General features: G+C 39.6%; 1 protein-coding gene across 1 annotated transcript in view; it reads right to left on the bottom strand.

Annotated features, from left to right (window-relative positions):
* The window catches only part of DGKI (diacylglycerol kinase iota), a 428,692-nt gene that overhangs the window by 205,480 nt on the left and 209,139 nt on the right, over window positions 1-14,073 (bottom strand). Inside the window, 2 exon segments of the mRNA XM_038559441.1 lie at window positions 5,028-5,126; window positions 5,653-5,727. Coding sequence (XP_038415369.1) covers window positions 5,028-5,126; window positions 5,653-5,727 — 174 coding nt within the window.

The raw sequence follows: 14,073 nt of genomic DNA, 5'->3' as shown, positions 1-14,073 counted from the left end.
ACAGACTTATCATTCAGTTGTTTTAATTCCATCTCTTGAGGCTGGTTTGACAAGATCTTGAGCTTAGATTTTTTGACACATGTGATCATCTACTGATATCCTTCTGCCCTCCTCCTAGCCCATTCTAAGCATCAGGGGCCTAAAATTTTATCCAAACGTCATGATTCTTGATTTATCACCAGGTTGAACATCACAGAAAATAATTGTGGCTGTTCGGTCAACTATTTAGGAAGTTTGGGGCCTCAGACATTTGAGATTATTGACTTTTGTCTCCTTTTTCCACCTTGGTTGACTTGTCCCTGACTTAGGAGGGGCAGCCCTGGTGTGATGGTGCATAGATGTGTGATGGTGGTGGACTCAGCATGAGCCTACCCACAAATTGGACACTGCCTTCCTCTTATCATCTACTGATAAGATCCCTAGAAATCTAATCTAACACATGCCACCCCTCAACAATGGGATTTCACAATGAATAGTGTGAGGATCCAGAGCCTGGGACCCCCCAACTGTCAGGACCTCAAGGTAGAATCACTCTAGTGGTCAGAGCAGCTGCTTAACCCCAAACATATAATCTAAGACACTAAAAATGTAGTCCTGAGAGGGAGCCTCCAGGAGAGATCATGTGAAAGCAGGAAAAACATCAAGAGATATCAGAAGTGTCTATAAGACTCAGAGAGAAAGATGCTAAGGAGTCAGGGATGTCCAATACAAATACTAAGTTCTGAAGTTAGAGCGGAGATTAAATATAAAGGAGGGTGCCTATCTCTCCAGTCCTCAGGTTTTCAAACACAGAAGAGGGGACTGTGCTGGTGCAAACTTTATCTCCCAGATCTTACGTCTTCTCCACAGGAGGACACACTTGAAGTTGACCTTGTGGTCCATGATTCCAGTTCCCAGATCCCAACAACAAAAGAGCTGCCAACCTCTAAAACTTTCAAGATACCCACTATCACCTCCACCTTAAGTGATAGAAAAAACAGAGACAATTATTGTGAAACAACTGCTTAAAACAAATTATTGTTTAAAAAAATGCATAGCATCAGTCCCAAATGTGTTCATCTCAATATATATCTGCAAAGTGTTGGAAAATTTCTGCACACACGAGTGCTTGGAAAAAAAAAAAAAAAAAAAAGGTATTTTTCTTGCCAGAAGATGGCGATATAGTCTAGTTATTTACTTAAGAGAAGCCCAGGCAAGTCTAAATAAAGGTTTGAAGCCTAGGCTTCAGAGGGAGTGCTCTGTATCTACAGAGATAAGCAAAATAAATCAGTCATTAAAAGGCAAAAACCAGGACTGAACAACAACAGCGGTGACGTATTTCTAGGAAGCCCTAGCTAATCAGTCAGAGTGTGGTCTCGGAGTTGCAACAACAGTCAGCTGGGAGCTTGTTAAAAAAGCAGATTCTCTCGGGCTTGTGGCTCAGCAGTTTAGTGCTGCCTTCAGCCCAGGGCCTGATACTGGAGACCCAAGATCGGGATAGGAGTCCCACATTGGACTCCCTGCATGGAGCCTGCTTCTCTCTCTGCCTGTGTCTCTGCATCTCTCTCTCTCTCTCTGTCTCTCATGAATAAATAAAATATTTTAAAAAAAGAAAAGGAAGAGAAAGGAGAGGAGAGGAGAGGAGAGGAGAGGAGAGGAGAGGAGAGGAGAGGATCTAGGAGAGGAGCTTCTCTTCTGCTTCTCTTCTCTCCTCCCCTCCCTCCCCTCCCCTCCCCTCCCCTCCCCTCCCCCCCCCCCCCCCCCCCCCCCCTCCCCTCCCCTCCCCCTCCCTCCCTCCCTCGCCCCACTCCTCCCTCCCTCCTTCCGAAAGGAAAGAAAAAGAAAGAAAAGAAAAGAAAAGAAAAGAAAAGAAAGAAAAAAGAAAAGAAAAGCAGATTCTCAAAGCCACCTTCCTGGGGGGTTCATTTGCCCAGTTTTTACTGCCATCCTTAGTTCTCCTTTGAACTTTTAGTCTTAAAAAAGGTTGAAGTTATGAAGTTTCTTCATAAGAAAACAAGAAATGAAGAAACAAGATTCAAGGGAGCCAATTCACCTTCTGACTCCCCCATCACACAGAATCCAACCTTATTTGCAATGTTAAAGACATAGGACAACCACAGCACAGGAAAAGGTGGACCCTAACAGAGGAATTAGATTATCTATGACCACGACCCTTCCCTGGGAATCATGCTGTGCCTTCCCAAGATTGAAGATGGAGATCAGATGGAATGATTGCAAGCATACATAGGTATTCGGATGTCTTTAAAGCTCTCTGGGGCAGCCCAGGTGGTTCAGTGGTTTAGCGCCACCTTCACCCCAGGGCGTGATCCTGGAGACCTGGGATCAAGTCCCACATTGGACTCCCTGCATGGAGCCTGCTTCTCTCTCCGCCTGGGTCTCTGCCTCTCTCTCTCTCCTTGTCTCTCATGGATAAATAAATAAAATATTTAAAAAAATAAAGCACTCTCAACATTTCACACTGTGCTTAGAAGCAATGCCCTTCATTTATTAGGCTTAGTATTCTGTTTTATAAAGAAAGTATATAGAAATGTAGAGTTATACAATATTCATCTTGATTTGGTTAGTCATACTTCTGAGAATCCTAGTCTAGAAGTAATCTTGTAAACCAAAATGCATAAAATGAGAGCCAATCATTTAAGTCCTCTGTCTCTAATAACTGGGCATTTCTTATTTGAATATCTCACGGTCACTTACAGTTCCTTGAACACACCTCAACTTCTTTTCCAAAATAATTCTTTCCTTTCCTGAATTCTCAGCAGTAACAAAGCCACCGTCCAGATAATCTTCTGTAAAATCCCAATTGCCTATTATACAATTCTTTGTTCATTTCCATATCCCACATACTAGAAACCACAGGTTGAAAGGTGCAACCCCAGGCATAATGGAGTCTGTATCTTAGCAGGACACACACAGAGTACTTATGTTGCAATTCACAAAATACAGATTTGTACCAAGGGCTATGGGACTACGGCCCTGGACAGGGTGATTAATTTTGAGAAATGGTTCCAATCCTTAAAGGATGAACAGGAGAAGAAAAGTGGTGCTGTTCCAGCCTTCTTTCTCTGTATAACTCTAAGTAGTGTCCATCCATCTTCAATTTACCCACTGCCATGACACCACTTTTGTACCACCCCCAAGGCACTACTTGCCTCTGAAATTTCAGAGCACGCACAGTCTGAACCACTCATTTTAAAACTCACATATAGTTAATGTTGCTTGAATTATTTTTCACATTTGCCCCTTGGGTATCATTATCAAAATGTCCTTAGAAAATTTACTTAAACTTTCTTGTTTTCTAATTAGTGAAATAGGAAATAACATCAGATCATCTCTGCAGACCCTGGCATTACTAATTTACAGAGATTCCAACAAAAATGGGCTCTATCTTTACTAGACTATCTGCTCCTAAAACCTACAAGTTTCTAAATGCCCTAGGAAAAAGGCTTATGATTTGATGAGTGCATCCTCTAGAATGACTTTCATAATAAAATATATTGGGAATTAGCATATGATATTCAAGTGGTCAAAATCATGGACTCCATTGCATTATCTTTGCTCTGTTCCGTGGTCCCCAAACATACTCCTGACCCTCTTAGGCCTATATGGAGGCTAGACCTAGAAAGTGAGTATGTTTCAGGGCACACTGAACCTCACTCCTGAAAAGCTCCACCAGTAAAAACCTTAAGATCATCATCATTACAATATGAAAATCATCACTCACTGGCTTTTTAAAAAAGCAGGATGCTGAAAATAGATTATCTGCTAACAACACATTTCTTTTCCCTGTTTTCTACCATGTTAAAGATTTTTAACACAGCAAGTTATCAAGAATTTTAAAGGAAATAAAGAAATGGAGAAATAATATTTTCTTTAAATCATTAAGCTCTTGGGGGCAGCCCAGGTGGCTCAGCAGTTTAGCGCTGCCTTCAGCCCAGGGTGTGATCCTGGAGACCTGGGATCAAGTCCCACATCGGGCTCCCTACATGGAGTCTGCTTCTCCCTCTGCCTGTGTCTCTGCCTCTCTCTCTGTATCTCTCATGAATAAATAAATAAAATCTTTAAAAATAAAATAAAATAAAATAAAAATAATAAATCACAAGCTCTCTTAGGAGAAGCTTTATTATAATTAGTCCATTCTGGAAAATGCCCAGTATCCTTAGTAGTAAGAATATCATTCCTAATTATATGGCTCCCCTCCCTATATGGGGTTAAGTATGCAGTTTCAGATCATTAGTTGTTAAGTGTGAACTTCAAGGAATCTCACCTCTAAATGTAAAATGTGCACTTAGAGGACAGATAAAATATCTTATCATCCATTCTCACATGAAGATAGAGAAAATCAAAGCCAAATAAGAGTACTGGTAAGGAGCCTCAGAGTAGAAAGAGAAGCATATGAGGAGACAAAGACCTAGATTCTAGAACAAAGTCTGTCCTTAGAGAGTTGTGTCACTTCGGGTAGGTCATTATACTTAATTAATGAATTATACTTCTTAGGCATTTCTTCCTCCTCAAATGAGGTAGTGATTAATTATGCTACACGATTTGGGCAAGGACCAAGTGAAACCTTTAGAAGGTGATATTTTTGACAGCTTTGGTGGTGTTTGTTGTTAATGATCATTGGCAATGATGAGCCATTGTTCTCGCTTTCCTCTCGATAGGGACAGAAGTCTAACTTAAAAGGGGAAGCAACAAAGTCCGTAAAGAGCTTCCTAACAGTAAGAGTTGAGAAACCCTGAAACATATTAATTAAGAGATTTTGGAATGACTTTTTTTAAATTTTGTAAGGAAAATGTCAACAGGTTTTTAGAGAGGCCTCTGGTATAATCTTACTTGGAAGCTGAGAGATAAACATAGGACCTCTAGATTTTGCATAACCCTGCAATGTATAAGGCTATGCCCTATAACAATAACCCTGTCCCTGGGAAATTGGTTTTCTTCCAACACTTGGAGTCCTAGGTAGTTGGTGCTGGGAACTGTTTTCAAGAAAGCATTGAGATTCCAAGTTAAAATCATGAAAAATGACTCACCTGGTTGCCTCCACTCTTGGGGTTCACAAACACAAGCAAGGGTTTCATGAGAGGAGAAGAGATAGGTTTTATCACAAAAGGACGACCTTTGTTTTCCTGCTAAAGGAAGAAAGCAACACTATTGAGACATCCATCCATGACTTGGACAGGTAGCCCAAAAGCAATGGAAGCAGCTACCAGCACCCCACCACCACCACTAACCCTTGATGTCTCCAAGTAAAAAAGTTCCATCTTATGTCACATGGCTTACTCTTAACAAGATAGTCCATATAAAGCTTAGAAGAAAGGATCTCAAGCTATAATTTGCCCTAGAGAATAAGCCATGCTTTTGGTGTTATTCTGTATGCTCTTGAGCATTCTAGAAATGTTAGTTCTTCATCGTTTTTGGGACAGTACTTCACGGACAAGTACAAATGCTCTGATTCTGAAGTAGCAGAAGGTTACACATACACACATTTTTTTGGAAATAGAAAAGAATTCCAGTGTGGTTCATAAAAGTATAGTGAAGGATGGAAGTGGAGTAGAAAATTTATCAGAAAAAGAAGCTTGGGCCAGATCACAATGGACAGAGGTGGTTACAGTAAGGAGAATATAGTTTATTGGGACATTGTCCTGAAACACTTACTTCAGTTCCTCTTTTACTGGCTTTTCTTTTAAAGCTTGTTCTCTTCTTCTTCCGATTTGAAGCCTTCAATGAGTTCTGTGGGGAAAGAAAGAAACACCTGAGCTCTAAGGCAGACAGCCCACGAACCTCCCATGCAGAACCATGTAGGAGATGAAGGCAGCACATGCTGTTCCACTGCATGCTTCTCATGCTTTGACACTTCCAAGCCACTGTTCATGGGTAAGCCACAGACAGAAACCAGTCGAGTGCTTCAGAGTGAGCGACTGACTCCCCACCACACGGAGAGGCAGGGAGTTAGAACCCTGGAGGCTCTCATGGACTCACATAACAACACATGTTATACCTGCCAACCCTCCCAGTAAAAATGGAAGAATCCCAAATTCTCTGAGGGGCTCCAGTCTCCCGCCCAACCAGGTCCGTCTCCCGCCCAACCAAGTTCAAGTTCACCTCCTGGTATGGAGATCACCTATGTGGAAATGTAAAAAAGGAGGCCATTTTTCATGTTTTTCTTTTTTCTTTTTTTTCTCTGTTTACCTTTTTTTTGGTAATGACCTTTCTAGTAATAGTCATAAAATGGCTCAACCCTAGTGGAACATTATGATCCAACTATCCTATCAGCCCTGATGGCAAAGTTTTAAAATGCAGAGATAAGGCTCACCTGAAGTTTCTTTTAATATTAGTAGAGTGGCAATCATTGCTCTCTTTCTCTAAAGACCTATTGGTTTAAAAAGTCTTCCCTCCCCTGGTAGCCTTGATTTATTCTTCTCATAGAAGTGCCTCCAACTTGTGGAATACAGTGACCCCAAGTTTAGTTTCCCCATTTTTCTCTTTCTAGGAATGTTATGGGCCCCAACCTTGTGATTACTTCAACTAACCATTTACTCTTAATATATGATACAGATGCTTTGAGAAGAACCTCTCTTAAGGGACAGTCACAACTCACTGGTTTAATTAGTGGAGAGTCAATAATTAATTACATTGCCATCTTCACAAAGGCAAGATGTTACTATCATACCATAGATGGTTAGCAAACTGTTGAATGCCTGAAACACAGAATTCTTAACTTAAAAGTTTATATAAGCATATATACACATGCATTGCCCAAGCAGATAAAGATTTTCAAACAGCTTCAAGAAACTTAGATATCTATTCTTAGGTTCCTGGGTATTTTTTTCTTACCGCATTCAAAATAAACCTTAGTCTAGAGTACAGATATTAACACATTCAAATTAGCAAGATTGAAACTACTTTTTTTTTTTTTTTTTTTACTTTCATTTGGACCATAAAAAAATATGTTGCTCTGTAGCTGGTACTCATCAAGGATGAAGGAAGTTTTCTTCCTCCATCAGATTGAAAGAGTTTTCAGGTTCTGAGTCTCACCAGAAAAGAGAGATCCAGAAGTTCATGGGTGCTCTAGGCCCCAGGTTATTTCTTACCACTCACTGTAGACTACACTCGTCCTACATAAAGAACTCCAAGTTTCTGAATTCCTCTTTAAGTTGATCTACTACCATGTTCCACTTTGAGGAAACGTTTGCATTACTAAAGTATTTCCTACGTGTTAACTACTTTGTTTAAAAGGGAAGAACTACCTGGAAACTGGAAACAATGAATCAGTCCCAAGAAGAATGCTAGAAACTATTAGGAGGGCAATTAATGATATCGAATGGTTCTCAACCAATCACTGCACATTGGCCTCACCCAGAGTTCTTTTAAAAATGCTGATGTGGACTCCCCAAATATTCTTTGTTTGGAGTAAGGCCCAGGCAAAGATACTTTTGAAAAGTTCCCCAGGCAACTGTAGTGTGTAGCCAGAGTTGGGAACCTCTGAAGTAAAAGGGAAAAGTGAGGGGACATACATACTGGACTAAAGCATAATTTCAATGGGATAAAGAGCATGAGCTGAGGAATCTGACACAACGGGTGGTAATTCTGGGTCTTCCAGTTACGAGATCTATGACCTTGGCCACGTCAGTCAAGCTTTTGAAATAATGATTCCTTAATTTTAAAACGAAGGTGATAATACCTACCTCCCAGGACAGTTGTGAAGTTAAAACGGGAAAAGGTATGTGAAGCAGTTAGCTTGGTATCGTCCCATGATAAGCACTTCCATAAATGTTAGTTGCCTCGTTCACAGCTGTATATCCCCGGCATTGAGCACAAATGCCTGGCACATAGTATGCACTCAAATCATTGTTGAAATGAATCAATATTATAATTCACAACACTTACTGATCTTTCCTGATTTTGGAAAGGATCTTTCAGAAATGAATTCTTGTCTCCTAACTTCTTTGTTGTTTTAGTTCATTTATTGCCAAGAGCAATGCAGGGAGCCACATGCTTTCAGGAACACGCTATAGGACTTGGTTCTTGGCAGGACTCAATAAATAAGCACTATGAGAAAAGTCTAATGGATCAGACTAAGATCACTCCCTAAACTTGCCTGATCACAGAAATCACAGTTCTTCAAGGGATTCTGCAGATCAAGCATGTTTGGGAAATAGTTAGAAAACACATCAAAAGAAGGCTTCATGTCTGAAAACAGAGCAGGCAAAGAACTCAACTCTAATAGGGAACATACAACAATGGCCTTTCTCACACAGATATAGCAAATATGAATGTTTCTGAGCCTCATGGAGCCAAATGCACGTGAGGTCTTCATCTCACAGAACAAGGGAGCCCAGATGAAGCACAGCGATTGACTTACAGTACCTGGACGCTTCTATGTGAACTCTGAGGAAGCTTACAGCCCTATGGATAGTCAAATAGCAAAAGATAAGCAGTATGGGATTTCACAGCACACCTCAAAATCCCCAAGGCTTCCTTCTGTTCATGTGTAAATATGTATCTCGGTCTCAACACAGAACTTCTTTTAGAAGGTATCATCATCCAGTGAGGAACAGATGGATGTGAAAGCAGATTTGGGTTGTGTTTCAGCCATGACAAGACAAGTTAGCTAGTCTTGCTAATCTGAGATATTGCTCACCCTGCCTGGGTCAGTTGTGAGAATTAAAATAGCATGCTTTTCAAGAACATAAAAATTATTCCAAGAAGTTATTTTGTAGAATTGTTGGTTGCATTATCCAAGAAACCATCGATACTTGTCCTGTGTTCTTAAACAAAGCATCTCTGTTATCAAGGGCAGCTAATTCAGTGATACAAAGGATTTACTTGGCAAGTTGAACACCATCCAGTGAAATGTTATACCCTCATATGGATTTTTGCATTTTTCTGACTCTAACAGCATTTGCCCCCGTACATTCAGTGTCTACTCTTTTGTTCAAGTTCTAAGAATAGATAAAGGCCTTTTGTTTTACTTTATTTTTTTCTATGCCAGGTATTGGGGCAGTATTACTTTACTACAGAAATAATCCTATCAACAAAAGCCTCTCTCATAGTCAGGACCCCTTCCTGGGCTGTTAAAAATAAAAATAAAAAAAAAAAGAAAAAAGAAAAAGAAAAAAAGCCTACAGGTAAATCACTCAACTGTAAATAAAACTTAATTACCTCTTAATACCCTTCAGGGGTTTTCCCAGATTATGGGATCACAAAGGACAGGTTATAACAACAGCTCTAAGGAGAAGATATCTCATACTTCATCATGCCAAATGAAGCCTTCCCCCATTATATGGGACAAAACTCTGATGGATAGTAGGAGAGGCATGGACTTCATCTATTAGACGGTATTCTCCTGCTGCCCCACTCCAGCTGCACCACCATGACAAAAGTTGTTCCATAGGCAAGCAGAGAAATAAAGAAAACTAATTCCAAATGATAAGGACAGAGTCTTTGCTATTTCTCAGGGATATTTGGTTAAATTGCAGCAAGTATTGCCTAATCTTTAGAATTGAACAAAGGAAATGGCTTGAGCAATTCTGAAAGAGATGGCTGATCATAGCTATTACATGTTCTGGGTCTCCAGCATTTTCACATTATCTGATCATAACGAATAAGAGATTGACATGGAGAAACCCATATGGGCTAAGGAGTTGACTGCAGAATTTTTTATAAGGAGACCATTTGAAACTATATATATATATATATATATATATATATATATATATACACACACACACATGAGCAGGAAGTTTTCCATGCAAAATGGACTTTTTCTTCCTCAAATGCTTGTTTCCTGCTGGTTGATCTTGTTTCCTGCTGGTTGATTTTTTCCATTTGTTTTTATTGGGATTCCAAAAGTCATGCATCATGTGACCTTTTTAACAAGATATTACTATATTGTGATTGCTAACTGCTTAGTTTTTATCGTGATAACTATTTTTTTCAAGGTTGGTATGAATATCAATTCCAAATTTTGAAGTTAGAAGATGAAAAAGTTAACACCAACTTTAACATGTAATTTTGCAACTTCAACTTTTGTAATAAATCCAACTAGTGATTTGACTAAAAAAAAAAAAAAAAAAAAAAAAAGACTATAAATCTCCACCAATAGGGAGTTGGCTAAATAAACTGTAATATATTTATAGTATAGAATATATGTAGCAGTTTTCAAAGGAGTTAAATTTACATGTATTAATACAAATTTTTCTCCAAGATTTTTTTAAACTAGGAAAGCCAAGTTTTAAAGTATTATGTGCAGAATGACATCATTTATTAAAAACACACACCTCTAGTCTCCTATAATTTAACCCCACAAAAATTCACATATCATGGGTCTTTCTCCAACAGCTCCAAGTGCTCATATTTTAACATCTTTAACTTGTTTATCCAAAGTATTATCCTCTAACATTTTCAGTCCAGAGGAGAAACTGTGACATCTGTAACATTAAATATAACTTTGCCTTTAAATATATGAACAGATTTGTGCTTGATTCTTAAAATTTGGGTTGCTTTTAATTCTTGACTGTCTTCTAAATTCCATCATCTTTTGTTTTCTAGCTCTCTCCAAATGATTTGGTGATGAAACCCAGCAGACCATCCAAACCAGCCCCATTCTCCATACCATCCAAGCTTCACACAGCTGGTCACAGAGTGATGATCTACTCAGAACCAGCCATCCTTTAATAGATATGTAAAATATATAGTTTGATTCCACTTCATTACAACCTGCTTTTCCTGGCTGTTATACACACAAATGGCTTTCTTCCTCTCTTGGGTCATTTTCTTAGACATAAGCATCAAAAGTAAAGCTGACTTTATCTAGTGATCCACCTTAACTGCTATTCTCAGTATCTTCTCTAAACTCATGTTGTCCTTCTTCAGCCCTCTTCCCAGTGTGGCCCCTCACATCCTTCAAGACTGAGTACCAACAGGACTTTCTGTTTGGCCTCCAACCATCTCTGCGACCAAAATCAATCCTTTCTACTTCACGCTTCTACCTCATTCCTACATCTCAGCCATCTTTATCACCTCCCATGGGGAGGGGGGGTGGCTTCCCATAGACCATGGCTGGTTTAACCAACCTGTGGGGCATCCTCTCTCTCACCACCCTGTGTGTATCTGTCCTACAAGATGCACACTGATGACAGAGGCAAACCTTCCAGATACCTGAAGATCACTCTTTTTTTTTAAAGATTTTATTTACTTATTCATAAGAGACACACAGAGAGAGAGGCAGAGATGTAGGCAGAGGGAGAAGCAGGCTCGCCATGGGGAACCCGATGCAAGACTTGATCCCAGGGTCCTGGGATCATGACCTGAGCCAAAGGCAGACGCTCAACCGCTGAGCCACCCATGTACCCCGAGACCATTCTTTTTATTAAGAATTTACAGGTGGCTGAATTCCTTTTCCAGAATCCACAAACTCTCTGCCCAATGGTTTAGTTTGTTGTATCAGTTTTCTCACCTAGGGAGGATACTCTTTGTGGACATCAGGTGAACATCTGTTTCATCTGTGGACATCCCACTGCCTATAATGGCATCTGTGAATGGAGTTAAACATCTACCTCACTCAGTTAAGAATATCTTCTTGTTTTTAAGCAGTATCCTCGAATACAAAAATATACAGAAAAAATATACATAAATTCTACAAGTAGAAAAAACATTTTGTCTGTTCTTCTCTAATTTCCAAATTCTTTTTTTAGCATTTCTCAATGTCTCCAATGAACTCTCTAATCTCACTGCTTCCAACACCATCACTAACAGCTTGTCACCCACACTCCAAAAACTATAGCTTTAGGGCAGCCCTGGTGGCTCAGGGGTTTAGCAACACCTTCAGCCCAGAGCGTGATCCTGGAGTCCCACGTCGGGCTCCCTGCATAAAGCCTGCTTCTCTCAGCCTGTGCCTCTGCCTCTCTCTCTCTCTCTCTGTGTGTTAGCAATCATGATTAAATAATTAAAATCTTAAAAAAACAAAAAACAAAAAACTATAGCTTTGATGGTCATCAATGATCTATAGCCAAACACAAAGACTTTTTTCAATCCTTGTTATTTTTTAATGCCTACAGAATTTAACCTTGATGACTACCCTATTTTCTTTCTATTTTTAATAATGAAACTGTGCTATAAGGTCTCTCCCTGTTCTGCAGGATTCTCTTCCTCCTTCCACTTTCTGATTGTGGATGCTTACTCGGTCTTCTTCAATTCTTCAATTCAGTAAATGAATAGTTCTTAACTCTCTCCCATGGGATAATCATGCTATGAACACACAATCTCACTACAGTGTAAAATACAATAGTTACAGTTGCATCTCAAGGTGCATTTGAGAGCACCCGAGACACCAGGCTGTGACCCCTACTCTGCCTCTTTCCCCATGAGAATCCATCTCTTCTCATCTTCTCTCATTAAGATACAGATGGCTCAGGAAACCATAACTTCTGTCCTTCCTGACCTCTGTACAACTGCCCAAGGTTTTCTTCTTTTTTTAAAGATTTTTTTTTTATTTTTATTTTATGATAGTCACAGAGAGAGAGAGAGAGAGGCAGAGACACAGGCAGAGGGAGAAGCAGGCTCCATGCACCAGGAGCCTGACGTGGGACTCGATCCCGGGTCTCCAGGATCGCACCCTGGGCCAAAGGCAGGCGCCAAACCGCTGCGCCACCCAGGGATCCCCCAAGGTTTTCTTCTTGATGTAGAACTTCATTTGATATTCTGTACTCACAAGGAAAATAACAAGAGCTAACATTTATTGAGTTTTACAATGAGCTAGGTACTGTTCTATGTGCTTCATTTTCATTTCTTAGCTCCCTAGTCCTCGTGAAAACCCTATAATTAGGTACTAGTATTATTTACCCTTTGCAGACGAGAAGGCAAAGACTTTAAATTCTTTGAGATTAAAAATAAAAAATAAGGGATCCCTGGGTGGCGCAGCGGTTTGGCGCCTGCCTTTGGCCCGGGGTGCGATCCTGGAGACCCGGGATCGAATCCCACGTCGGGCTCCCGGTGCATGGAGCCTGCTTCTCCCTCTGCCTTTGTCTCTGCCTCTCTCTCTCTCTCTGTGACTATCATAAATAAATAAAAATTAAAAAAAATAAAAAATAAAAAAAAAATAAAAAATAAAAAATAAAAAAATTCTTTGAGATTATACAAGTTACTAAGCAGCAGAGCAAGATTATGAATCTAGGCGGTGAACTCATAAGCTAGAGCTCTTAACCACCACTGTATTGTCCCCCACGCTCATTGTACACTGGCTTACAAATAGAATTAAGTTATTGATTAAATTCTTTCTTTTGGGGGCCCAGACGAGGAGGGACTACAAAATTTTTAAAGATATGTGCCTCGGCAAGGCTTGCTATAGTAAGACAGTGAGGCAGCATGACATACCATTAAGAGCACAGTTTCCAAAATCAGAATCCCTGGGTTCAAATGTCACCTTAAACAATTTAATAATTCTATGGCTCTGGGTAATTTATTTGACTTTAATTCCTCACTCTCCTCAGCTACAACGTGGGAATAGGATACCCCATGGGAATACCCATGGGGTACTTAATGGTAAAATGAGATACTGAATGTAAAGTCCTTAAAATATTTCCTAATACATATAAAAGCATTCCATAAATGTTAGTTTTCCTTATTATTACACTTTCCTGAATCACAGAAGGACAATAAGAAGGTGTGTGATGAAAACTATCTGGACTTTGAACAGACTGTGAACTGTAAATACCATCCACCATTAAAAGTAACCAAGATTCCTTAGAAAAATGGCTGCTTCTAGGTATGGGCAGGAAATGCCTAAAATGATCCTGGAACATGATAGGATTCCTGAAACTAAGGAAGGCATCAAAAACCTCATGGCTCATGAAAAATGGAGACAAGAGCCATCTAGAAGGGTCCAACTGGTCAAAGACATTAATACAAAAAAAAATGATGCCAATGGATTGAAACATGTTTTAGATATCACGAGGTAAGTTGATAACTCATAATGATACTCTCCAAAAACCACCACCACCACCTTTAGCCAACTAATAACATTGCTAAGTTGCCAACTTATTATTCTGAAAATTTACAAATAAAGATAAATAAATA

This window comes from Canis lupus, chromosome 16 (genome assembly GCF_011100685.1).
Source record: "Canis lupus familiaris isolate Mischka breed German Shepherd chromosome 16, alternate assembly UU_Cfam_GSD_1.0, whole genome shotgun sequence".
Taxonomy (NCBI): domain Eukaryota; kingdom Metazoa; phylum Chordata; class Mammalia; order Carnivora; family Canidae; genus Canis; species Canis lupus.
Note: the sequence above shows the minus strand (reverse complement) of the source record. Positions and strands in the feature narration are given on the sequence as shown.